This window comes from Candoia aspera, chromosome 6 (assembly GCF_035149785.1).
Source record: "Candoia aspera isolate rCanAsp1 chromosome 6, rCanAsp1.hap2, whole genome shotgun sequence".
Lineage (NCBI taxonomy): Eukaryota > Metazoa > Chordata > Lepidosauria > Squamata > Boidae > Candoia > Candoia aspera.
In genome coordinates this window covers 93,976,656-94,003,430 of record NC_086158.1, presented here as the reverse complement: position 1 = coordinate 94,003,430, position 26,775 = coordinate 93,976,656, and the positions used below count along the sequence as shown (strand labels likewise).

General features: G+C 41.5%; 1 protein-coding gene across 1 annotated transcript in view; it reads left to right on the top strand.

The window, feature by feature from the left end:
- Positions 1–361: 361 nt before the first annotated feature.
- Positions 362–26,775, top strand: part of ZCCHC24 (zinc finger CCHC-type containing 24) — a 113,775-nt gene continuing 87,361 nt past the window's right edge. The window contains exons 1-2 of the mRNA XM_063307702.1: positions 362–969; positions 25,081–25,281. Coding sequence (XP_063163772.1) covers positions 724–969; positions 25,081–25,281 — 447 coding nt within the window. The 5' untranslated portion in view covers positions 362–723. The remainder of the gene's footprint in view (positions 970–25,080; positions 25,282–26,775) is intronic.

Sequence of the window (26,775 nt, the reverse complement as noted above, 5' to 3'; positions counted from 1 at the left end):
GACTGTATCCCGTAGAAGCGGCGCCTGCGTTTTTCGGGGTGGGGGGGATCCGAGGGAAAGCAGGCGCTCAGCTCTCCACCGATTGCTCCACCTCTTCCCCAACATTCAAAGTTTTCCGAGGCCCGGAACTTTCAGCCACCAATCGCCTTCCTCCTCCCGTCCCCCTCCCCGCCTGGCCCGCCCCCCCGGTTATTCATATTCAACGAGGTGGCGCTGGATGAGTGCGGGAGCCCCTCCCTCCGCCCCGGAGAAGGAGGGAGTGAGAATAAAGCCAGATAGCGGATCGGGCTCGGCAGGAGAGGTGGAGGGCTAGGGCAGCCGGCGGGAGGGGGGAGGAGGAGGAGGAGGGAGCGCGCCGCAAAGTTTCGCAGGAACTTCGCCGCCTCCGCCGCCGCCGCCGCCACTCCTGCGGCGGTAGCAGCCCGGGTCGATCCGCAGCTATGCTGGGGGCGGGCGGCGCGCTGGGGCTGGAGGGTCTCGGAGCGCCTTAGGCAGGGAAGAGCGAGCCGAGCTGCGACGGGGCTGAGCAGAAGACCGAGGGCGCCGGGCAGCCGAGCGGCATTTCCCCGCCTTCCCTCCCTCCCTCCCTCCCTGGAACCGGGCACCCGCGGGGAGGAAGACGCCCCCCCAGGAGAAGAGGGGGGTCCCGAGGCGCTTGAGGAGGAGGAGGAGGAGGAGGGAGGGGGCCCGTCTCGGAGCGGGCCGCTTCGGTGGGGGGCGAGGATGAGCCTCTTGTCAGCCATCGAGACGAGCGCTGCCTCCGTCTACCAGCCGGCCCAGTTGCTCAACTGGGTCTACCTCTCCTTGCAAGACACGCACCAGGCCAGCGCCTTCGACGCCTTTCGCCCGGAGTCATCCTCCTCGCAGCACCCGGAGCTCGGCTACCCCAGCAAGAGCGCCGCCGAGCTGGGCTCGTCCTCGCTCAGCTCCAGCTACCTTAACAGCTTCCTGCAGCTCCAAAGGAACGAGGTGAGCGGCTCCCTTGGCCCGCCGGAGGGTGCGGGGCGGCGGGGTGGGGGGGCTCAGCCGCCCGCCCAAGGAAATGCCCGGGGAAAGTCCAGAGGGAAGGGACCGGTTGGGCTTCGCTTGGAAAGCGACCGGCTGGACCCGCAAACCCTCCACTCTCGGCTGGGGCTTGGCCTGCCAAAGGCGACCTGGAGGGAGTTGACTTTACTGCTGGTTCGTGCCAAGGGAAGGGAACAGCCGAGCGGTCGGGACGGGGAGGGAGCGACTGGGAAAAGTTTGTGGAAAAGTTAGCTCATTCTTGAAAACTTTTGCACCGCCATGATGTTTTTTACAGTATGTGGCTTTTCTCAAATGATTTCAAGACCCTTCCTTCCTTCCTTCCTTCCTTCCTTCCTTCCTTCCTTCCTTCCTTCCTTCCTCTTGCTGGATTATTTGAAAGCAAGAAGGTGCTTGGTGATTCAGTCAGCAGATTTTATGCACAATAAGGCTAAATGGCTTTGAAGGATGTTTCTCTTCTTGGAAAGAAGAAGTGGGACCTCTAAGTCAAGGTCTTGGCTCCATTCAGACTCTCATCTTAAGGAAAGGTGGCAAGGAGGAGAAATAACTGGGGGGTTTGAACACAGTGGACAATCGAATAATGGGTTGAGATTGGAAGGGCTGTTGAGCTTGGACACAGTTCATCTCAGTCGCCTATTTTGATAATTGGGGAGAGGCCTGTTTTGAGAGGCATGGGGAGTATAATTGAAGAATGCCTTCACCTCTCAGACACAAGGCAGACCACATTGGGGCTTCATACCTGTTGATATTATGGCCAATGATTACCCATGCTTAGGGCTTGATGAGAAGAAATACTGACATGTAAAATCTGTGGGATGGGGGAAGGAGATGTGGGCAAACTTGTTACCATTGCAAATCAACTTTTACATGGAACATGATTAATTTCTGAATCTCAGATAACACAAGAATAGCCCTGCTTGATCAGGCCAAGGCCTATTATGGTCCAGTCACTGGTGGCTCACAACTTCTTCTGGAATCCCTCAACCATCATTGTGCCAAAATAGACAGGCTTGATCTGCCTTCAAGAATGTCTAGGGATACTATGCAGATGATAGAAATCACTAGTGGGAAATGGACTTGGCTTCCCACAGTGGCTAGTAGGATACTTTGAGGATGCTTGCAACAGGGGGTGGAGACATATTCTTCTCCCTCCATTGTTCTTCTGCAACCAGGATTTGGAGGCATGCTGTCCCCAATGCAAAGCTAGCACTGAGTCTCTAGGCTCATTGTCTTTAACCTACCTGTCTCCAAGAAAGGTCTCCAATCCCCTTTCCACTTAGTAGCCATCACTGCATCTTGTGTGACTGAATTCTGCAAGTTAATTAGGCACTTGTCTTTCATCCGTTTCTAAATCTCTTCTCAGTAAGCTTCATGGGATGACTCCTGGTCCTAGTGGTTGGAGAGAGGGAGAGAAACTTCTCCCTGTCTTCTTTCTCCATGCCATGCAGAAATCTAGGGCCATCATCAGTAGGCTGACTAGGAAGTCCAACAAACATCCTGGAAAAAAGCAAATCATTTCCTAGTTTTGTTGTCAAGAAGCCACACAAACATGTTGATGAAGTCACCTGCAGATTGTGGGACAGTTTCCTTTTTCTTTCTCTTAAGAATATCCCTGTAATTGTTACAGTATTGTACAAGGACTGGGGAAGTGTCTTGGCTATACCTACCATAATCCCCAGCCAAGACATCCAGTGTTGCTTGGGCATGTTGTAATATAGGCAAATACACCCTGAAGATGCTCCCGTAAATTAAGAACTTTTTAACACCTATGTCTTAGTTTTATTGTATTTTAATGATGATTTTTTCTTGTTTTATTGTAAACCACTCAGAGTCGTCCTTTGAGTGAGATGGGCGGTGACTGAATTTGAAATATAAATAAATAAATACATTTGAAGGATATCAGGTTGGAGAAGGACTCAGATAAATTGCTATGTTTATGAGCTATGAAAAGAATAGAATCCAACTAAATGTTCTGAATCACACTTCCTTTTTACAGTGTAATCTTGGATGTATCTAAATGTTGAGCTTTGCAACTGGTTGTGAAACCTCTTCCCTCAAACATTTTTAACCCTCCCAGTTAAGTGGTCACTCTGCCAAAGTTTGCAGAATGTCTTCAAGCAGTGCAGTAATGATGTCACATGGTGGGCTTGGTATCATAACTAAGTTGTGTGCTTAATACCTACTCCTCTGTGGGATATTTGTGTGGGTCAGTTGTGTGGGCTGCATGTAAGCTACTTGCAGAATGGGAGTAAGCATGGCCACCAGCAGATCAAGTAAGGAAACTTTTCAAAATTTAGCTGCTCTTAGGTTTTAACCCACCAGTAACCAAAGAAGGTAGATGTGAGTAGACAGGTTGGTAGCGTATGTGTGTAAGTGAGAGCTGCTGTTTGTGTTCGTACTTGCAATGCTGCAGTGATGCTTGAGTAAAACTGTGTCTTGGTCCAGTTTGCAAAGGGCAAGGACTGATCTGTCATGCAGAGCTTTGTTTCCATTCACAAAAACATATTCCATAATACAGCTGTTATTTATTTACATGCCATAAGCTGCTTCACGGTGCCTGTGACTACAGATTCATACAGCTCTCACACTGGAAATTGCTTCCTCTGTTAGTCTTCCTGAGGCTGGAATTCAAGCTTTTAGATCTGCCCAACCTGGGCACCTTCCAGATGTGTGAACTTCAACTCACAGAATGCCCCAGCCGTCATGGCCATTGCTAAGAATTGTGGGAGTTGAAGTTCATACATCTGGAAATTGCCCGGTTGGAAAACACCGTGTTAGATTATATGAATGGTCCTTACTGCAGTCGTCCAGCTTACCACGGGATGTTAGAACAATCAGAAAAACAGAGCATTGACTTTTGCCTCAAGCTTGGAACATTTCTCACACCAGTTGTGACTGTCCTGCCCCATTGCTTTCAACAGGACTGTATCCAACTCTTGCTGGACCTTGTCCAGCATTTTGTAATATACACCAGTCATTATAATCCTGGCTGGTCACATGCTTTCTCCAGTTCCAGCACTGATCCTTTTGTAAAGGTTGCTGTGTGTGTCCATTGTGTGTGTTCTGCCCATAACAGGACACAGTTCCAGGAGAAAGATGAATAAAGTCATAACTGAATGGCCATGCTGCAGCATCGTGCATTGAAATAAGGAAGGCTTCATGGAAATAGAAGACTGGTATGTCCAGATCCAAAGATCCGAAGTGTAGAATAGTTCGCTGTGTCTTCTTCTGTGGGGTGATTCTTCAATGCCACCCGGACAGCAGATGGAGAACATGGTTCATGATACAAGGCTGCTGAGAGGTTTAGGAGAATAAAGAGGCTTGTACCTCCCTCTTCTTTGGAATTGAGAGACCAACATGCATGCATTCCTCTTAGCCCAGGGATGGGTTATCTAGAATGTCCAGACCATGCCTTCAAAATTCAGTAGCAATGTAGCCAAAATTTGGTGATTTGATTTGGGGGTGTTTCTGGTGGCTGTGGGGAGGTCTTTAAGGGTGGGGATAGGAGTGGAGGGAAAGCAATAATCTTTATGGGAAGGCTAGTCACTGCAAAGACAGATGGAACTCTGTTACTTCCTGATTGTTGTTGCTATTAATCTGCCTGGGGGAAAGGGAAAGAAAAACAAAGAGAATGGATGTCCTGATTGGGTTGAAAGTGGCCATGGTTGAGAAACACTGGGTTAGAGCCACCATGGATATAGTTATCAGCAGGCTGGTCCACTCATGCTGCGTTTCGTTCCCTTGTGTGGATGTGGCTGTGAAAAGCCCATCAGGGAGAGGGAGTTCCTACAGAATCCACTTTTGAGGAGCCACTCTAGTTGTCCATCTGGGCTGGCAGGTGCAAGAGAAAGCAAGCCCTCTATTAACTCTCTTGTGCCTAACCGGAGTTACTTTGGAATTACTTTGCCTGGTTTTACTCCAAATAAATCCTGGGCTGTTGTAACATTACAGCTGACTTGGTTCAGCTGTTCTCTTGGCACATTTTCTGCCTGTGAGCCAGTTAAGTGCATCCTGCAGCTGGTGTGGATATGTGTGCATGAAAAGTCCCTCTTGAGTATCCTCCCAACCAATGCATGGCTTCAACTAGGCAGATCTCCATGGCTGTGTTCTAGCTGTAACCCTCAGGGAGGTGGGAAAAAAAACAAAACACAAAACAACATGGCAGCTTGTTTGTCCCAGTCATAGGACCTTAGTTACAGAAATGTTTTTTTTTTCCTTATTTGAAAGTTCCCTGCCATCTTTGCAGGCCAACCAGTCATTGTCCAAGGCTGTTGTGACCCAAATGCAACACAGAAGAGATGGTATTTCTCATATAGGGAAAATAAAGCTCTTATACGTTAGACCTGCCTAGGAAATGTCTTCATTATCAAATAAAAACTAGATGGGAAGAGAGCTAATCTCAGAGTGGCTTGTTTTAAGAAGTAGGTCTCTGGCATATCAGTTTAAAATACAGGTAGTCCTCACTTAATCATTCGTTTAGTGACGGTTCAGACTTACGACTGTGCTGAAAAAACTGACTTGCGACTGGTCCTCACATTTACGACCATTGCAGATTCCCCTCCTGGTCACATTTATGACTGTTGCAGTGTGGTTTGCTTAACACCCGTGGTGATTCGCTTAATGACCACCACAAAAAGGTTGTAAAATCGGGTCAGATTCACTTAATGACCACTTCCCTTAGCAACTAAAATTCCGGTCCCAAATGTGGTCATTCAGCGAGGACAACCTCAACCTGTATGTGTGTTTCTGTGTTTGTGTGCACACACACTAAGAAGACACATTGAAAAGATCTACAAGAGAATATCCTGTTGCTCTTCCTAAGGCTCATTAGATTCCAGAAAGAGCCTCTGATCTTCATTGTTGAGTGAGGACTCAAACAGACAATATCACCTTAATCCCAAGACATCTTTGAAAAGAATGACTGCAAAATTGTGAGCAGGAGCAGATGGAGGGAACTGATGTCACATGAATGATTGTGTAGATATTTGTGTAATGATGCTTGTGATGTCAGTGTGGCTTCTAAGCACATCTGTGGCTGCAGTCCTGCCCAAGTTTAGGTTATTTGGAGATCAGGGCTCAATAGAGACTTAATGGAATGCATGATTGGTGCTTCTAAACACATTGGTCGCAGGGCCAAAGGCTCCAGGCTAGAAACCAGGCGACTGAGAGTTCTAGTCCTGCCTGAGGCATGAAAGCCAGCTGGGTGCCCTTGGGCAAGTCCCTCTCTCTCAAACCAACTCACCTCACAGGGTTGTTGTTGTGGGGAAAAGAGGAGGAGGAAGGAGTATTAGGTATGTTCACTGCCTTGAGTTATTTATAAAAATAATAAAGGTGGGATAGAAAATAAATACATACATACATACAATTCAGAACAACCTTTCTGGTGGATATAGTCATGTAGGTGATCTGCCATCTCCAGTTACATAGGCAATGGTCACGTAAGCTGGGAATGAGGATAGCCCATCATGGACACTGTAATTGCTTTTTAGCTGAGATGCTTCACAGAAAGCCTCAACTCTTGAACTGGGGGTGGTGGTGGTGGTAAAGCTATACTTGCTGGATGGGAGTATAAATACTTCATTCCTATATTACATTCACAATGAACATTAAAATGGCATCAGTTGGGTGGGCTGGATATGTAAAAAAGTGATGGTTGGAAGATGGTAGCTCTTAGAATTGATTCTAAGAGAACAGACCAAATTGTAAGGCATTTTGGAAAGATATTACTGCTTGTGTCTTAAATATGCTAAATTGCTGGTCCCATCAACCATGAAATACACACCAGGAAGCAAACTCCTGGACCAGAGTTGATTCCTAAGAGGTATCAGATGCTCACTCAACTGAATATTGCCTCCAATATTGTCCCAAACAAGCCTTTGTCACCATTTTGCCCCATCCATTATTAGCACTGTGTCTGCCTGCTCGGGAATGCGATGGTGACACCAGAGAGAATTAGAAAGATTTGTTAGGAAATATCTCATCCATGCTGCCTGATGATGTCATTACATTTATTTTGGGGGGTGAAACCTGGCTTCCATATCAGTCATAGCCCAACAGCGAGGAAATCTCTTAGACCAAGAGTGGAGTACATTTACGAACAAGCAGTTGCCTGAACTTTCACAAGTCAGCTATTTCCTCTGGCAGAAATGTTCACTGTAGATTGCTTTCTCAATTGATGTCATCCCCATCTCAGATCCCAGAAGCTTCAATGCAAAGTAAAGCTCATTTGGTCTCAGTATCACTTTCTTTTGCTTAGACCGAGCTGCATTTTTTGAAGTCCATTCCTCCAGTTTAGAGAAATCCTTTCTGGAATTCTTCACTGCCCAGATTTGTTCAAGTCATTCTGAATAATTTGGAATCATTAGCAAACATGGCAGCTTTGCTGTTTATCCCAACCTTAGATTATGTGTGAACAAGTGAAAAAGCACTAATCTCACCAGAGCCTCCTTGTATAATCCTTCCTTTACAACAACTGATGATTTATCCTTGTCCTCTGCTTTCTATCCTTTACTTTGCTCCCATCTCTTTAAGGATGATTCTTCCTAAACCTTTCCCGATGCCTGCTGGCTTTTCCCTAGGACTGTTTTAAAGCAGTTCCACCATTTTATCATTTTCATTGCTTTTTATTTGAAACAAAGCAAACATAAGGAGGGGAAAAGGAGAATGTATTTATTATATTATCGTTGTTGTTATTTTAAAAGCAGAATAGACAAAAGCAAACAAACTTAGGGAGCATAATTTAGGAGAAATATAAATATTTCAACATCCAAGATACTGATCAAGATAAAGAAGTAATTTGGTGTTCTAATGCTTTGCAGTAGTAAATTTGGCATTAATAGGAGGAATTGAGTTTCTTTTACAATATACTTTTGATTTACAAGTTTTAGGAATCCTGTTTAGTAGTCCTGCAGCAACATTAATGATCACCAACTGTTCAACTATTTTCCTGATTTATTTAAAAAAACTTTTCACTGCAAAGAATGGGCATTGCCACCAAAGATGGCAATGTGCACCATCTCGGCCAACAGAGCTTAGAAAGTTTACAATTTATATTTCAGAAAAGGGTCACACTAATGTCATGTGCTAGCGGTGTCATGCCATCTTGTTCAAGTGAAACCTTTTTTCTTTTATAAAGACAAATTTGATGCTCAAAACATTCCCCAATAATTTAATTTGTAGAGGAAATCTTATTAGTAATAATATGGTTGGGAACAGTACTTTAATCCACAACTAAATAGCAAAAACATTACAGTGAGCACAGCACTGCAATTAAATGTTGCTATTCTATTTTTTGAAGCTGAAGGAATCATGCCTTCGGTGTGTTTTTCTCTTGAAAAAAGGGATAATGATATGTGTATGATCCCCTTTCCACCCTCGTCATTGGACTACTTTTGGGAGCAAATGATGCTTCATTTTTGAAGCTTTTGCCATGTAGAAGGTGTCCCTTGTTTATTTAACCCATCCCTTTCTTTTCTTGCTTTTTTCCCCCACTCGTCAACTGGATCCTCTCTTAGCCTAGCTGAGATTGAGGGGTGATGTGACCACAAGTGGCACATGACTTAGGCGGAATATTTGGAAAGTGCCCAAATGAAGAGAAAATATAGCAACCAGTTAAGAGACTACAGGAAGTAAGCTGGCAACATGTTGCTGTGTGCAGGAGGGAGGGAGGGAGGGAGGGAGGGGAGGGGAAGGGAGGGAGGGGATGAGGAGGAGAAGGCAGGCAGGCAGGTGGGCAGGCAGGCGGGCGGGCCAGAGGAGACAGACTCTGCACGGGTCCTGTTAAAGAGAACTTACAAAACTGCACAGCAATGTCTGCGTATGTGACTGGCATGCTGACCAAAGCAACTGGGTAGGAAAAATAAAAAGCACCATTATGCCTCAGTATTTCTCTCCCTCTGACTTTTCCCAGCTGCCTCCTTAACAAATTTTGTTGGCTGCATAAAAATCAGTGGCACCTCCAATGGTTAAATCGCAAGCTGAAAAGGAATATGTTTTGTTCAGAAAGGAGTGCTTAAAAGATACCCTCTTTCAGTCCTTCTTCTCCTTCTTCTTCTCCTCCTCCTCCTCCTCCTTCTGATTTATTGAATCTGCAAAGGATCCTCAAACATCACATGTTTCAGCAGGCATTTGGATTATATGAAATGGTGGCTTGCCTCATGTTTCTGGATCAAACAATTATTGGACGCTGAGCCAGTACTAAATAAAGCCGGTGATTGGAAGGGGTGTGGCATTATTATGATTGGTATATCCAGTGGCCCAATTGTGTCAGGGATTCTGGCTGAGTAATCCAGGACTCCTTTAATCCATTAGCTGTCATGGATCCGCAGCTTTCCTTAAAGAGGAAAATGAAACAGAATGGCAAGTTTTTGGCACTCATCAAGTGGGTGAAAAAAAGCACAAAGCAAAGTTTCTGCCAAAAACTTCACAGGAGAGAAAGAGCCCGTTCCCAAGGGGGGTGTCCATTATGGGGGAAGGGAGAAATAAAAAAAGTCAAGATGTAATCAAAGTCCTGACCCTTTTTTAGGTGTGTTGTGGCCTCCATCTTAACTTGTTTAACCCACCCTTGGGGACACAGCTGTTAACTTCCATCTCCCAATCTGATTATTTCCTTGCCAAGAAACATCTGCTAACCCCAGCAGATTTGACTAGAAGACATTAACTCCAGAATTGGCTAATTCGTTTTAAATGATGCTAAATATTATTGGTCAGATGCATCCTTTTCTATTTAACCAATGCTATTAATCTTCAGGCATTTGCATCATAACAGCAAAAGATTGCCTGTGTAACATTTCACAGCCAAATGGCATCAAGAAATCATCGCTTACATTGGGAAAGGCAAAGCTGAGGGCAAAAGCTGCTGGGCCTTGAGACAGTGTTCAGCAAACAGAAAATCACATGGTTTGAGTGGACAATGAGAGTGGATGATGGTCTAGAAAAAGCTATTATGCCCTGCAAGCTGAAGAAGAAGAGGAAGATGGTGTGAGGGATCAAAGAGGAATAAGATGGTATAGAGGGGTGGAGGAGTTGCCCAGAATGTTCTTGGAAGAGCTCCAGATATCATCATGGAAAGGGGAAGCTGCCCTTGAAGAGTATCCAGAAGCTTCAACTAGTGCAGAATTCCGCAAGCTGTGTTGGCTGCCAGTTTGCTTCTGGGTCCAATGCAAGGTGCTGGTTTTAATCTTTAAAGCCCTTCATGGCATGGGGCCAGCGTATCTGAGAGACCGCCTCTCCCTGATTACATCAGCCCATCCCATTAGATCTGGCAGAGAGGCATGCTGCGATTACCATCTGCCAGGGACTTATATTTGGTGGGTCCCGGGAGGCGGGCCTTCTCTGCTGTGGCACCTGCCTTGTGGAACATTCTCCCCCCCCCCCCCCCCGCCAAGGTTGGGTTGGCTCCATCCCTCTTGATGTTACAGAAGTCTCTCCAGACCTGGTTATGTCTCCCAGGGAACCGGAGACATGCTTAGATGGCTCTATTACGAAAGGTGGATATACTCACTCTATCCATGCCTGGGCTTTGTATATTTTAACTTTAATTTTAATAATATTTAATTTTTAACACTGCTTTTTTAAAAATATATATTTATATGATTGTTTTTATATATGTGTTTTTTTATTGGATTATTGCACACCGCCCTGAGTCACCTTCGGTGAGATGGGCAGCCGTATAAATTTGATTAACAAACAAAGAGGGAAAACATTTGTTAATTCATTTGCTGAGAGTTAAGCCTGATTCAGTGATGTTGCACTGAAATCCTGAGGTTCTAAAATATATGAAAAAAGGGTTGAACTATTCGGATATTAACATAGGAGAATAGTTGTTCCCTTTTTGATCGTTCTATCCAGTTTCCTTCTATTAGTCACAAGTTTTTGCCTGCTATGTAAATTAGATGCATTTCTTTTCTCACAAGACTCTCTCTGGCCTAATATTCAAAGGTCTCTTATCCGTTTATCTTTCTGTCCATCTCAGTTTCCAACATTCTTTTGCCCTCTCATTAGACCAAGAAATAGAGCCCAGAAGCTTATTAAAGTTATCTACTAGCCTCCAGACAAAAATCAGGGAGGAAAAAGCCTCTCTTTTCTTACTTTTTTTTCCCCCTTAAATTTCAGAAAGTAAATCAGGAGAAAGGAGACGCAGAAGCAACTCTTGGCGTTGAACATTGCCCAAGAGAAAATTCAGACAGTTAATGGCGAATGCATTTCCTTTCTGTGCTATTTTGTCTTCTGCAATGGTTAAGTAAGCTGATAACCAAACTGTGTCACAAAGGGGTTCTTCCTGCTTTCCAAGAGCTGTGGAAAGTAAAACGATAAGCCAGAGATTGGAAGAGAAATCAAACATGTAGGGAAGCAAGTTTTGGACAAGAGAAGAAAAAAAAAGTTTGGAATTGCTGACTGATTTCCTCTTTGCTGAAAAAGTAGGGGGAGAAGATAGACTTTGCAGGGATCGATTCAGTTGGTTGCATCTGTCATTAAGTGGCACAGAACTAGGAGAGGATTCTGCCTAAATCCTTGGAAAACCACCTCAAAAAATAGAGCAGAGGAAGTAACGCAAGGGAAAATGGTCTGTGTCAATATTTGACATAACTATTTGTTGGTATATATATCATGCTGGCTGTTGGATTGTAAATGTTAAAAATGCTGGGTTTGCCTTGTGGGTGTCAGCGATGAAATAATGACATTTTAACAAGGATAGTTCTGTGTTTTGTGATCCAAGAACATGTTAGATCGTGATGTGTACAGAAAATTAGAAAGTAGCAGTTAGAGGGTCCGTTTTACCAACTCCATTCCTTGCTTCATTCTGATCCTTTTCTGCATGTACTAGAGATTTTATGCACTTGGAAACTTCCCCTGCCAATTTCGTCTTTTGTATCTGCAGACAATAGCACTTTGCATCCTTTTGGGGGAGCGGGCACCATTTTGTGAAATTTGAAATCTAATAAAAATACTTTGAAAATGAAATGGCCACTGTCTTGCAAGATCTCACCCAAGAACTCAAGATTCGGCAATTGCAGAAGATCTTTGCCTTTTGAATTGCTATTTTATTTAATTTAAAAAAGAGAGATCAGGAAGTGTCATCTGTAGCAGAGTGGGCCCCTTCCCATGTACAAAAAGAGAAAGAATCAGAGCTATTAGGCTCAGTGGCACAGAAACAAGTAATGGATGGGTGTAAATGAGTGTGTGTCAGTAATAGTGATCTTTTGTTTTTCCTAAGAGGAAAATTACACTGTCAGTATAGTCAAAGCAAGTTTACTTGTTGGGATCAGAGCTGATTCAGAGCAAAAAATAAAGAAATCACTCCAGAAGATTAAAACATAATCTAGGAGATCATTTTTAAGTGAACCATTTTTAAGTGAGTCATCCTGTATATATTTTGCAGAACATTTTTCGTTCCAGTCTTCCTTTACAGATGCTGCAGTTACAAAACTGAATCTTCTGTCTTAAGTCTTCCAAATCTTTATTCAGCAAGCATAGTATATTAATGCCAACAGTTGTGAAACAGGAAAATAGGTGCAACTTAACAATAGATCATGGAGTATTGTTTATAATTGGACCATGTAAATAAACATACAGATGTATAAAGGCCTATTAAATGCACACATACTCATTGAGCTGGAAAATGGCTCAGTATTTTATACTAAATGGAGGACAAGGGAAAGATAGGGAATGACATCTGTCTTGCTGCAGCTCACCTGGTTCTCTTTCAGACAGTGTTGTCCATGAGGAACAGCTCAACATTGGCAAAATGGCTGGTGGACCACTGCCTTCAAGCCCCTGCCTACTTGAACATGCATCTGACAGCAACACACTGCTAAAGGGGCAGGCTTGCACTGTAACCCTCTATCCACCATCTTGCTGATTTTGATTCCCCGGTGGATACCAGTACTTCCAGTATAAGAACTGGCCAGTAACAGTTTAAAAGCAGTGAGATGTGGCAGAGCAAGTTGGAAGAACAGTAGATACGCTGTGTTTTGCCTGGGATGAAATGTCAAATCATCTGTCATTTACAGCCAAATGGTTGAGATGTTGCATAAACAGCATCCATCTGGTTCAGCCTTTAGAAGTTCCACGTTGGAGCTAGCTCCACTACCCCAACTTCAATTTTGTGGTATTTTTATACATAAGTTAACATTTTTATTTAAAAGGCAGAAGGATTAGCCAGATACTCAGAGACTTCAGTGAAAGCAAAATGAAACAATCAACTAAAAACATTTTTCAGAATAATTAGGCATGGTTTAGTAATATTGCTCCTATGGGCACTGGGACATCGATCATTCCACACTCCACCCTACCCCAAATGAATGCCGCAGCTTCCCCAGAGGAAATTAAAATAAACAGACAAACCCCAATAAGATGTCCAAATCTTGCAAGATATGAGTAAATAATTGGAAGGTCTTACAAGATTTCAGGGTTTTCGTAAGATCCCAGAGTGCTGTCTCTTGGAAACTTAGGAATGTGGTCTTCTTGTGAGTGAAAGGGTAGCGGATCCCTTTTGTGCAGGATGTGAATTTTCCAACAGTAAACAAATTTAAGTTTTGTGATTTCGACTCCCAACTTCCTCTGTGTTAAAAAAGGTGCTCTGTTTGGCTGACAGGAACAATCGCTGTTGTTTAATTATTTGTATGGCAGATGCGGTTGGAAGGAAGCAAAACAGGATCCATCAGCAATCTGTTTATCCATAATTATTTGTTTTGGCTGTTTTGTCACCAGCGCAGAGGTATCCACCATTTCTACCATCCTGTCTTTTCCGATCTCATTTCCTCCATCCCCAGACACTGCTGCACTGTATCACCTTGATCAAGCAAGTGGAAAAGATATTACATTTGTGTTTGAATTTTTATGTATTTATATTTATATTGTACTGTTTTTAGCGATTTGTCATTTTTATTGTCTGTAAGCCACCCAGAGTTGTCGTATGTGAGATGGGCAGTAGAGAAATATGACAAACAAATAAATAAATAAAAAGATGGAATTGGTCTATATAAATGGAAAATGGAATCTGTATGGAATTTTTTGTTTGAATGGGAGGAGGAGGAGGAGGAGGAGGAGGAGGCATTTCCTATGTGTTTAAAATTAATTTGTCAAAGATATTAATTTCTTCTTGGCACTGAATCCTTAATTCCCCGTGACTTCATAGACACAGCCATGTAGCTGGTAATGAAATGGACCTTTGTCTCCTTCTGGGATTTTTTTTGACTTCCCAATCTAGCCTGTAGCCCTGGGATTTTCTGATGATCTAATCAGCTCCATCCATTATTTGGATCAGATGAGAGCTGCTAGTGAGGTGTAGTAACCAGGGCTGAAAAAGATTGTTGGTCTCTACGTTTGTGCAGTCTCTTCCAGCTAGATGGAGAAACTCCACAATTATGTTCTATACCCTTGGCAAGTATTATCATGTAAGGTTGCCAAATGTTTACTTTAAAATGTTGCTTCTTTAATATTGGACGGAATATGGTCGGTCGGTCTGTCTAGGCTGCTGGGCTGGTGGTTCTACCCTTGTGACAATGGTGACATTCTGGATAAAATGGCAAATCTGCATGTTGAATAAGTTATGTGATTTATATCCCCTCGCCTGCATGGAGCCACAGTCTTGCAAAATATTTTTCTTGCTGTTTCTCTTTCAAAGTTATGAAGTAAGAGAACCTGTCCCTGATGTCTCCCACAAAGCCAATTCATTTCCATTTTATTGAGCAACAGGCTTCCCTGGCAGATATTATGGTACAAAATGAATCAAGCTTCTAAAAATGTGTAATTCTCCCTTGAAAATTAAAACTCATTTATTGACATGTACTATTCATTTTTAAAATAGATTGCACTAATATGTAGTTTGACTAATCAGTGTCATACGGAAGACTTTCTAACTCAGTACCACTACCAAGTTACAGCAGTTTCTACAAATGCATTATGGAAATAATTAATTGAAAGAGTTAACATTCTGGATCATATGGTTTTGGAAATAGAAGCAGCTTTCTTATCTTCCTTGTTTTTTCTGCATATGGATATATTTACTACAAAGTCATCTGATCAGTGTATCTATGCTGTTCGTTGGACAGATAGTAAATTCCTTCTACTTTGACCTCAAGACTGATCTCTTTTAAGATCTGGCATTTATGGCCCTCAGTCTGCCAAGGGTACTGAACTGCACTGAAATTATATATAAACAAAGCTATGGCTCAGAATGGAACTGCAATAAAGATTTCTTAGCCAAACATTTAATCACCATGGTGCTCTGTGGGAGGCATAATGTTAAATAATGTTATTTATTTATTTATTTATTTGAACACATATTTCCCATGCCTGCTATTTTTCTTCTGGGCTTACAACGTCCTTGCTCATTTCTCGCCTCCCTGTACTCGTCTCCTCTTCTGACTTTCACAGGATCAAACACCAATGAAATGCTCTGCCTATTTTTAAATTTGAAAACAGGCACGGTGTAAACGGAAGACCAGAAATGGCTTTGGACTTGTACACCTCTGGTTTGGGAAAAGGTCAGAGAGTTGAACTCTTGGCAATTTAGCCACAATAGCAACAAATAAGCCTGTGTGTGTCCATGCATCTGTGTGTGTGTGTGTGTGTGTGTGTAGTGTTATTTGCAGAGTGAATGCTACTTTTGTCCCTTATGCGGTACCCATGTGCGTATGGCTTCTCTTGAGGATAAGTAGCCAATTGTTTAGCGTTCAGTGGATGAAAGGGCACCCTGCTGGAAAAAAGTTAGAAAGGTCCACTAATTCAAGATCGTATCCTGTGGACTGGTCTCCTCCAGTCCGCACTCTCCCCTGCATTGTTGGTTGTTGTTGCTTCTTCTTTTCACTAGGACTCTCTGACTTTGTCATGGTTTGAACTCAGCCGCCTATAAAATATGAATTCTCTTCCTTTCCTCACTTCTGTTCAATCTCCTGTTGGCTCCTGGGCACAGGAGACAGAAAGGACGTGGAAGCAGCCAGAAAGGGAAGGAATTTGCAAGACTGCCCAGAGCCTGTGACTTCAAGAGAGCATCCCAAGGTTATTTATGGCCATTTGGTTCCATGTGGCCTCAAGAATGTTCCCTAGTTCTGTGGCCCTTTTAGCCACCGCCCATCTCCCCCAGAAGAGGGACTCTGGGTGGTTTACAATAAAATTCCCCATAAAACATAAACATTAACATCACATAAAACAATTATAACAAAACCCAATAAATAAATAAAATCCAAGAGAAATGTAAAATCCAGGCTGGTGGGAGGGACTCTAGGGTGCGAGCATTTTTTAGCAATTTTAGCCTCCTGCCTTATTTATTTATTGTAGCAGGCCATGAATGAGGGAAAAAGAACCATATGCATGACACACTCCTGCATTTGTGATGCAAACTATTTGCAAGGAATCTGTTTTTATCATTCCTTAAAAAAAATCGCGAATTTTGGTGGTGGTGGGGAAATTATTGCTCTCATTGTTAAAAAAATGGGAGCTAGATTCCTTGAGGAATCCTCACAGCACTCAACAAATTAGGATTAAATCACAGTCTGTCTTCTGCCTGCTCCAGATTTAGAGAAGGGGTGTATAAAATATTTTGAGTTCAAAACACTGTGAGTCTGAAAAGCTGCATTTTGAGTTGAAATACAGTTGTTTTGAACTTGCAATGGATTGTCTTATCATTCTGGAAGACTGTAAGAACTGACACTATTACAGATTCTCACTTCTGGCAAGTCCCCCTCCCATTTGCCAGCTTGACACGCTTTGACTTGATCATGGTAGACAAACACAATCAGACGATTCAGCAATCATTTGATTATGGAGTATGACAAAGACATTTTGAGCTCTTGAGAGGGCATTTGAGTGAGAAATTGATGTTTTGAGCTTGAAACAATCCTAGAATTTTTGGAACAACCCATTTTGGCCTTGAAGCAACTCTTTCAAACTCAAAATGGAGTATTCTGAATTTGAAAAGTTTTGGATTTGAAGCACTTTGCATAGACCTAAGAGTGATTAATTACAATCCTTCCAGCTGGGAACTGGGAACCAATGGTTTAAAGGGGTACTTCAACAGAGGACTCAGCTATTTCAGCAAAGGGTGGTTCCCAGGAACTTTGTGGGAAATCAGAACAGTCTACATTGATGCCAAACTTATATATGTGGCAGACACCTATGTACAAAGTTTTAATTCTTTGACATATTACCTTAAGAATTCCTTTGAAAGGAAGCATTTGCAAACAATACAAAAATGAGGTCAGTGAAGAATCAAAGCTTAGCTGAATGTATACAACAACAACAACCCTTTCAAAATGTGATTCTAAAAAGTGCCCCAACAATTAGCTGTGTCTCTGTTTTACCATATTGTAGAAAAATAAATAAATAAAAGAGAAGAAAGAATTTTGGGTCCAAAATCTACTCTCTGATGTATGTAGCTTTATTTCTTGGGCCTAATGCTGGGGCTGGCCATAATTTTGGAAGGATATTCAACTGATCTATTTCGGAAAAGACAAATGTGTAGGATAAGTTTCTCCAAGCCCACTTTAAAATGTGGTTAATCAATACAGGGGGGGTGAGTCATATCTATCTTGCTTCTGAATGCATATGATTTAACCCGACAACTCTTACCCAGATCCAATTACTCAAAATAATTTCTAGAACTGATGCAGGTTCTCACTTCTGAATTTGGGGAGGGGAGTAATTGATAAAGTCTAGGCAGAATTATATACCTTTATTTTGCTCCTCCCTGATCTTGACTCCCGATGATTTAATAGACATATCCAAGTAGTGTTCTTGGCATTGCTTTCTTTCAGGGTTTGTTTTTTTTTCCAATTTCCCAGTCTAGCCTACCAGCTAATATCTTAAATTGTTGAGAAAAGCCAAAGTTGGCTAGGTGCTGCTGCAAGTTGTGTTTATTTTATTGTAGGGGTGGCAGTTGACATGAGGGCCAAAGCAAGCTTCGCAGTACATTTCAAAAGTGGGTGGAACCAAAGCCCGTTTGGGAGGGAGTTTAAAGGGATGAAATAAATTCCTTAAGCCTTGCAAAATTTAATGACTCCCATTTGCCCCTTAAAGCCTCCGAGTCCCCTAAAAGACAAAAAGCAGGACCCTTTTTGCAATCCATCAAAAGTCATAACTTTTGAGCTTCAGTCATGACACTGAAAAGAGTCCATGTGACCTATTGCCTTCACTAAGGGATGAATACACATGACATTTGACTTTTCATGTACCACAGCTATTCTATATATAAAAAAGAAGGAATCTTCATAATGATACATGATGCCCTAAACATGTACTCTAATCCCAAACCACCCCAACTGGCTTAAATGAATGCCCATCGCCCCCAAACTTCAAAATCCTAGCACAAGGGCAGGTGTTCATCTTGAAAGTTTACACAATCCTTAGAAGATAAATTGGAAGTGAGAATTCCCTCTTCTCCCTCTCCGGTGCCCCTTCTCCTCATTTGGTATGATTTCGGTTTCTGGTGATGCAAGAGGTCAACCTATGGGGCGTATGTTTAAAGTGAACCTATCAAACTAGTGGAAACACAACAGCTTAGAATGTAACCAAATTGTCACAGTCGCTTTGATCTGCCTCAAATATCTATTTGCTGAGGTTGCATTCAGTCAGGAGACGAGTGAGTACGACATCCACAAACTGCTTACTCAGACTTGTTCTGCTATATTTCCAAGGCTAGTTGAAACTAGAATCCATCTTAGCCTCCTCCCTTCCCAAAGGATCCTTTTTGGCTGCAATGTTTAACATTCCCAGTTTTCATTCCTTTTGTCTGAAGGTCCAGGGGATGTCATAATTTCCACTGAAACCCCTTAATTTCAGAGGGGCTTAAACTCCAGCTTGGGCCATAAAACTCTTCCTTGTGCTGGAAATTGGCACGGAGGAATGAAACTCTTTGACCCTTTTTACAAGATTTGGAGCATAGCACAACATGTTTGAGGGGCTGTTCTACTCATCACTATTCCTCCGCCCTCTAAGGCAGCGTTGTAAAAAATGTACAAAATTTTTGGGGCTTGCGTGCAGCTCTCTTTGGAATAAAAGACCCGTATGATTTGGCATGCCAAAATGAAGTGCCAGAGTTCTGCAGCATCTTAGATGTACACTACATTTGGACTAACCGTGATTAGCATTAATTTCAGAGCAAACAATGCTGTATCATGGTTAGCTTCAAAAAAAGAAAAGGGGGACTTGTGTGTAAAAGTGTAGAAGGGAAGCACGTTGACCTCAACCAATTTCCTAGCAATATTGTGTAATATTTGCATTTAACGCCAGCTCAGAGATTCAAATCATTTTTAAATGATTATTGCAGCCTTTAGCCAACAAAACCAGCTCAGAGATTTCTTCTGTGCTATTTCCTCCCAAGTGGCCAATTTTTGTAGCAGAGCCTGATGAGTATCTGCAGCTAAAGTTCAATTAGACATGAATTTTGCTATATTTTTGAACAAAATGCATACGGGTGGCAACCTTTCTTACCTTTTACATGCAATCTAAGCCCCCGTTCCCTTAATCCAGACTGGGCTGAAACATGGCATGATTTATCCTTTCGGTTGGTTTGGGCAGAAAATAGAATCACAGAATGTATGATTGGAAGGATGGAAGGATCCTTCTGAGTTATCTGTTTCAACGCCTACTCGGGGCAGAGGGGAGGAAGAAATCTTTTCTGTTTATGGTCATAATTCAGATCTTAGTCTGGATCTTTGCCAGTTTTTTAAAATTAAATAAACTGACATAGTCAGTCACACACAGAGACAATTAACCATCTTTGAGTTTCCTCTCTTGAAATATATTATTAGCATGAAAAGCTTTCTTTTCTTTGTACAGGAACATGTGTGAGTAAGAGAGTGCGAATGAAATCAGCCTGTAGAGGTGGGGAAAGATTTTTGGAAGGCTCTCAGTAGGTTGACATCCATAACACTTCCTCTTGGCATTTTCTTGCCAATGATGAATTTCCCTCCTGGAATACAGCTTCTAGATGGATGACCCCAATAGAATCCCTATAAATCACATGAGAGAACTGCAGATAACAAAGACTTAGTCAAGCAGTCCAGAAATATTTCCAGAAACAATTTCATAAGTAGATCTTTCCAATTTCAAGAGAATTTAAGAATGGGTACATCACCCACTCTGTTGCGGGTTGATTGGCAGCGTGGTTAGCCTGGCTTGGCCTTCTCAGTCTCTGTCTCTGTCTTAATCAGGAGGACCATACCTGGGCCACAGGAAGAAAGCATGGTGGGGTCATGTTTTCCAGTGCATAAACTGTAATCCGAAATCCAGGAGAGAAGTTTGTTGAGAAGGGGGAAGGAAGCAGGCAACGCCAGGCTAACAGCAGGAAGGGCTAAGAGTTAGGTTCATCTGAAGGACAGCAGGAACATTGCCAAGGATCCTGATAGCCTATGGTGAAACTGGGATTGCTGAGTGCAATAACAGAAGAGCAGGCTCCCTTGGCTCAGGTAACTGTAGAGATCCTACAGATGTTCCCCAGCACTTTTTGGAGAAGAGAAAAGGGTGAAATTGCTCCTCCTTCCCTGCTGTGTTCCCAAGAGTGATTATCCCTCCTTTGCAAGATGCAATGGGCACTTTTAAAGAAACAATATGTTATATCAAAGGTGCATTTCGGGAATGAATGCTTCCTTTTGCCCTCGTTTTATATGATCATCAGACTTATTTAATTGATCTTTTTTTTCTTTTATGATCTGGAGTTGTAGAAATGTAGGAAAGATGGCATGCTTGGTTTGTTCCCCATGAAATCACCATCTTTTTCATCCCATATCAAGAATCAGTCCCTAAGGAGCTTGGTTTGAATGTTTCTAACAGCGAGAGGGTATTTGATATGACATTCTCAATTTGATTCAGAAGATGAAGTGCTGTGGTTGTAACACCTGTCTGTAAACACTTTAATGCAGTTCCGTCTTTCCCCGTATGGGAACTGCACATTTGCAGGCAGGTATGAAGTCCACTCTCACATGAACTTCAATGTACCTTTTCGGGATTGAATCCAAAGACCTGCTTGGTCCTACTGAACAATTCTTCCTTTCACCAGCTTGAGGGAGATATTATTGAACCTTTGGGATTTCAATGGGAAAGATGCAACTTTGTTTCAGTATTGTTTTTTCTCTTTGTAGTTAGTCCCCTTTTGTTTTCTCTCTATAAACAATTATGCGTCTCAAACTGATCTGGGGGAAAGCATACAGTACTTTGAACTGGGAGGATGATCACTATAACATGAATTGCCTGGTCTTCATGGGCAAGAAAGTTAGGACACCACAGTCAATGGGTATGTTCCATATTTTCACAGGCCCTTCTCCTTTCTGCACTCTGCTCAACCTCATGATTAATTTGCTCTGAAAAATCCATGAACAAAAAAGAAATTGTGCTATTCATAAAGACAAGTGGAAATAATTATGTTTTTCTATATAATCTCCAGGGCTTGAGTCCTACTTGATGGAACCTAACTAAGTTGGTTAGAGTTTTAGTCCGTCAATCTATCCTCCTCAAATAAACCCTAAATTGGTTGAGTTCTGGGGGAAGTTCAGACAGAAGTTGCTTCCTTTTCTTTACTTGCAAATGTTTTTTTAAAATTCTTTATAGTATATAGAAACCAAAGGCACTCTGTTGAAGGTTCCCCATTTCATTCTTTACCCCTCATGATGAAACTAAATCTGCTGGCCAGAAAGGTAAAAAACACACTTAAATAGAAAAGGAAGGATCAGATCAAACGAGTCTGTGTAATTAATCAGAGTTCCATTAACTCTAGAAAACCATCCAATCTTAATGAAGGATTTGTTTAGGATGGATCAAAATGCAGCGGGCGGGAAGGAAATAATACTAATTTTGATACACACAAACCACTCAGATTGAGGTCTCCTTCCCAGAAGGCTGGTGTGCGTTGAGGGCATCACCCATAGATGCTCATCTTGAAGGGGACTTTCTGTTTGCCTCATCTCTGTGGTATGGAGTTGGCTAAAACAAGTGGACCTGGAGCTTATTCAGGACAACTTTTCAAAACTTACTTTGGATTTTCTTTGTAGTACCCTGATTGCTTGATTGATGGGGTTCAACTTCAATTTCAACAGTTTCAGTTTCTACAAGAATGAAACAGGCAGTTTTATTTGAAAAGTCCAGCGCTCTTTGTCATCATCTGGTTATCAAGAACAGCGCTGGGAAGGTAATCTTGCTATTCTGAAAAAACTGGACCAATTTTACCTTTCATTTTGGGTGGCTTTCATTTAAGAGAATGAGAGGTCAAAGTTAGAAGTTACATGCATTTTCATGATGCTATGAACAATTCAGAAGTTATTTAGTAAGTTACACCATTTTACAATTCTCAGGATTTTCATTTCTCAGTTCAGCCAGAATTTGAATTAAATTTGTAAAGAGGTGCATTTTCATGTCAGGCCTTGTTGCCTAGTGAAGAGAACTGGATAAAGATATTCACAAGGGCAAAGTTATTATTTCATAGAGGTTTGCAAATAGAAAGGAGTATCATGTGTTGTGAGTCTTTGTATGATTTGTATGCTAGTCCCAGGGAAATACTTGATAAAACATCCTTGGTAGAATCCTGCCTGAAGAATTATGCTAATTATGGATGTGGATCCTTAGATAAGTAAGACTTTATTTGCCACTGCTGCTGAAAAAGAGTAAAATAAATGTTTTTTAAAAATATTGCTGAAAGTTAGGTATTACCTGGAGATTTGCCAGAGAACGTATACTGTATGAGAGGCAAAATCAAGCCAGAGTAGTAGAAAGGAGGAGGCATCCTGTCTCTGCCTCCATCTGCTATTAAATGATATATTTTACAGATGATTCTTGCAACAAATAGAAGGGATAGCTGTTTATATAGGTTATCCAGGAATACTTTTAAAACTATCCTTTACCAAAGATGATTCCATTGTGAAGATCTTCATGTGCTTCACATCACAGACAAATCATAGATATGCATAGTTAGCATTTGAAGAAGTGAATTGTGATGATGAACAAATCTCATCCCAGGGATTATAGGTTATCTGCTGGTATAAAGTTTTGGAATGACAAGGCCCCTTTTTTTTCCTGGGGTTGAACACACTAAACACACTAAAGCAGTGTTTCTCAACCTTGGCAACTTTAAGATGCATGGACTTCAACACCCAGAATTCCCCAGCCAGCCATGCTGGCTGGGGAATTCTGAGAGTTGAAGTCCGTGCATCTTAAAGTTGCCAAGGATGAGAAACACTGCGCTAAAGTATGCAGGCATCTCAAGTCAAGGAGAAACAACAAGGGAGCAATTAGCAAGGAATAGTTAAATGACCACAGAGTTTCTGTAGGAAAAAACAAACAAACAAAAGCAGATGTGGATCTAAGTTATTTTTTCTTTATTGTACAATTCAGAACACAGTGTTTAAGGCCTTTTTAACTAGTCACAAATGAGCAATTACTTATTTTATGTGTTTGACCTTTTCTGATGTTTTAACATGTCCTTTTTTCGATAGCTTTGGGTGTCGAGAATGTCATGGCTTGTGTGTCAGACGGGTGTGTGTTTGTGTGTGTGCGTGCATGTGTGCAGTTTTTTAAAAAATGGTTCTCATCAAATATCTAACTGCACAAGGATTGTTGGAAACAAGAGCATCAAATAACACCTCTTTGTGTCCAAAGAGTGTTGCTTTTCCATTTCCTGAATGGAGTCATTCATTCTTCCACCTGGGGACTTCCAGATGTGAACTTCAGTGCCCATAATCCTCAGCCAGAAGTCAAATACATTGGAAGAGGAAGGCCGATCTTGATTATTTCAGCCAAAGAAATGTTGCCTCTGTTTGTGGAAGATACCGTCTGTTGGACTTAAGTGGTCTTTTTAAGTGGACCACAGGGAGAGGTCTGAAATTAGATCTGGGTACAATTTACAGTGGCTGCTGTGAGGTCAAAATTAACAGCAATTGCCTTGAGCCAAAGGGAGTATTGTGGCACACCTAAAATGGTGGTGAAAATGAACTGGAGGTTCAGTGGGACCTCCATCCATTGTCTGATGTGGCTATTTATATCCTTAAAATAGAGCCTTGTTTACAAGTAAGAGATGAGCCTTGAACTCAGCTTGGTTGCTTAAATCCCACAGAAGATTTGTTAGGGGCTGGGCCTCAACTTTCATTTACTCCCTTTGATTTTTGTAGTGAGTCAGGGAAACAAACTGCATGAATGGAATTTTAGGATCTATCTTCAGCAGGTCCCTGGTTTAAGAATGTTCCAGTTTACAGATGACTCCTAGTTAAGAACGGACTGTTGTGAAGACTATTATATTAAAAAATTGAGTTAAGTACAATGTTTTGGGCTAAATACAAAATGCTACTTTGTGTATTATTTTGTTTAGGACATTTTAGTGTGTTTGGAAGTGTTCCTTAAATGTTTTATATGCATAGAACGGTATATACATATACACATACACACACACAAACACACACACACACACACATATACCAGCTTTTCTGGTATATAGTATATATACTAGAATATCTTTGACCCTGGAGGAACCCTTGAAATATTTTTCAGGCCTCAGGAAACGCCTGCACATTCAGGCTCAAATATAGGACAGAAGTTACAAAATTATTCGTTTCATGGGTAGACCTGTATATATGCACAAACAGTGTTCTTAAACTAAAAATAAAGAATGCAACTTACCTCTTTAATATGAAGTTGCCCAAATTTCAAATAATTTTTTTTAAAATAAATTGTGATCTCCCAGGGAACCCCTCATGACCTCTCATGGAACCCCCGGGTTCCACAGAACCCTGGTTGAGAAACCTGCTATATACTAAGACAAATATTTGACTAACTGATGCTAAATAACTGTTCTGACTTACTTACAAATTTGATTAAAGACAGACTTAGGAACAGAACTTGTTCTTAAACTAGGGACCTGCCGTATTTGACTATCTATCTTGATCTACTTTATCAATTGCTATCTCTCTACTCATCCATCTATTATCTTTCTCTCTATCCATCGATCTATCGATCTGTTGATCTACATATGATTGTAACTGTCCCAATTTCAAATGTGAATTTTGTTTGAATACAGTATGAATCAGGAGAGCTCACTGGGGGAAAAAACATGACCAGATTCTTCTTCTTTTGCAGGCCTTGAGCAGTAGTCTGTATAAGAGTGCCTCTCCCTACGGCTCTCTTAATAACATCGTGGATGGCTTGAATTCCCTCACTGAACATTTCTCTGACATTTCCCTGTCATCAGATGCCAGAAAGCCAAGCAAGAGACCTCCCCCAAACTATCTGTGTCATCTTTGCTTTAACAAGGGACACTACATCAAGGATTGTCCACAGGTAAGGACCATGCAATCTTGGAGCCTTATTTCCTTCACCGCTAGCTACAAATGAGGTTGAGTACTGTTATTCTTGCTAATATGGATACTTCCTAGCTTCTTCAACAAAGGTGTTCGCTACATAGACCCTGGTCTGGACAACCATGGGAAAGGGATCTTAGGATATTACTCCTCTCAAAGCTGTCCTCCCCCTCCAAAAGGATCCCAGGTGAAAACATCTGAGGCAGCTGTTTTATGCTTTGTCCCAGTTTGAGGTAATGTCCAAACCTTTCCATGGTGACTCATGATTTTTCAGCAGAGACAACACTTTGCGTGCAACAATCAAATGGGCATTCCAAGTTGAAAGTTCTGAGGGCTCTTTTATGAGACTTGTCTGAGTTAATCCAGAACGTTGGTATAGAGCCAGTTTGACCTAGTGGTTAAGGCAACAGGCTAGAAACAAGGAGACTGAGAGTTTTAGTCCCACTTTAGGCACAAAAGCCAGCTGGGTGACCTTGGGCCAGTCACTCTCTCTCAGCCCAACCCACCTCAAAGGGTTGCTTTTGTGGAGAAAATAGGAGGAGGAAGGAGTATTTGGTATGTTCGCCGCCTTGAGTTATTTATAAAAATAATAAAGGCAGGATAGAAAATAAATAATATATAAATAAATAAATTTCAGGAGAGTTCAGAAAACAAAGCTGAAATCTCATGAGACGTTGGTGTCCTTGTACAAGATTATGAGGATTTTTAGTGTCCTGAAGTGAAATCACAAGAGATCTTGGGAGCAAGATAACTGAAATTTTGTGAGGGTTGATGGTCCTGTGAGATTTTAGCCACTTAGTATTTCATACATTTAAAGCAAGAATATATTTACAACATTTTGGATCCTGCTGTATTGTATGTTCAATATCTTTTATTAGAGAAAGGCCCTAAAATATCATACTCTGTGGCTAAATTTGCATTATTAGCATACAGAACTTGTGAGCAATTAGGTCAGTGGTAGACTAGTTAGGGATATATACGTTTAATGAAACATCATGACTCAAGTCACTTTTTATTACTGTTATTTTAATTATCATTATTACACTGCTATTTCATATCTTGTTTGGGTCTGTACTATAACTAAAATGTGATTTATTTTGTTAATTAGATCAGATAAAAGTCATATCCAAACATTTGTATCCTTGTTTATAATCTGCAGCTAGCTTCTCATTTAGTCTGTATTGTTATATTTTATCTTAAAACTTTATTTTAGTATAGGGTACAACTTTACTATCCTTTACTACTCTCTGTACTACTCCTAATCCAATATGTAGGCATTTTTACTTACTGTCTATTATTATACTATATTATGTTACATAAAGTCTTAATATTATTTATATTGCATTTTGTAATTTGTGTATAGATTTTACTGTTGGTCGTATTTATGTTAGGGTTTATGTCAGGGTTAGCATTGGGGTAAGAGGCTGATCAATGACCCTAACAAAGATGTTGATTTGACAAAGTTTTTGGTACC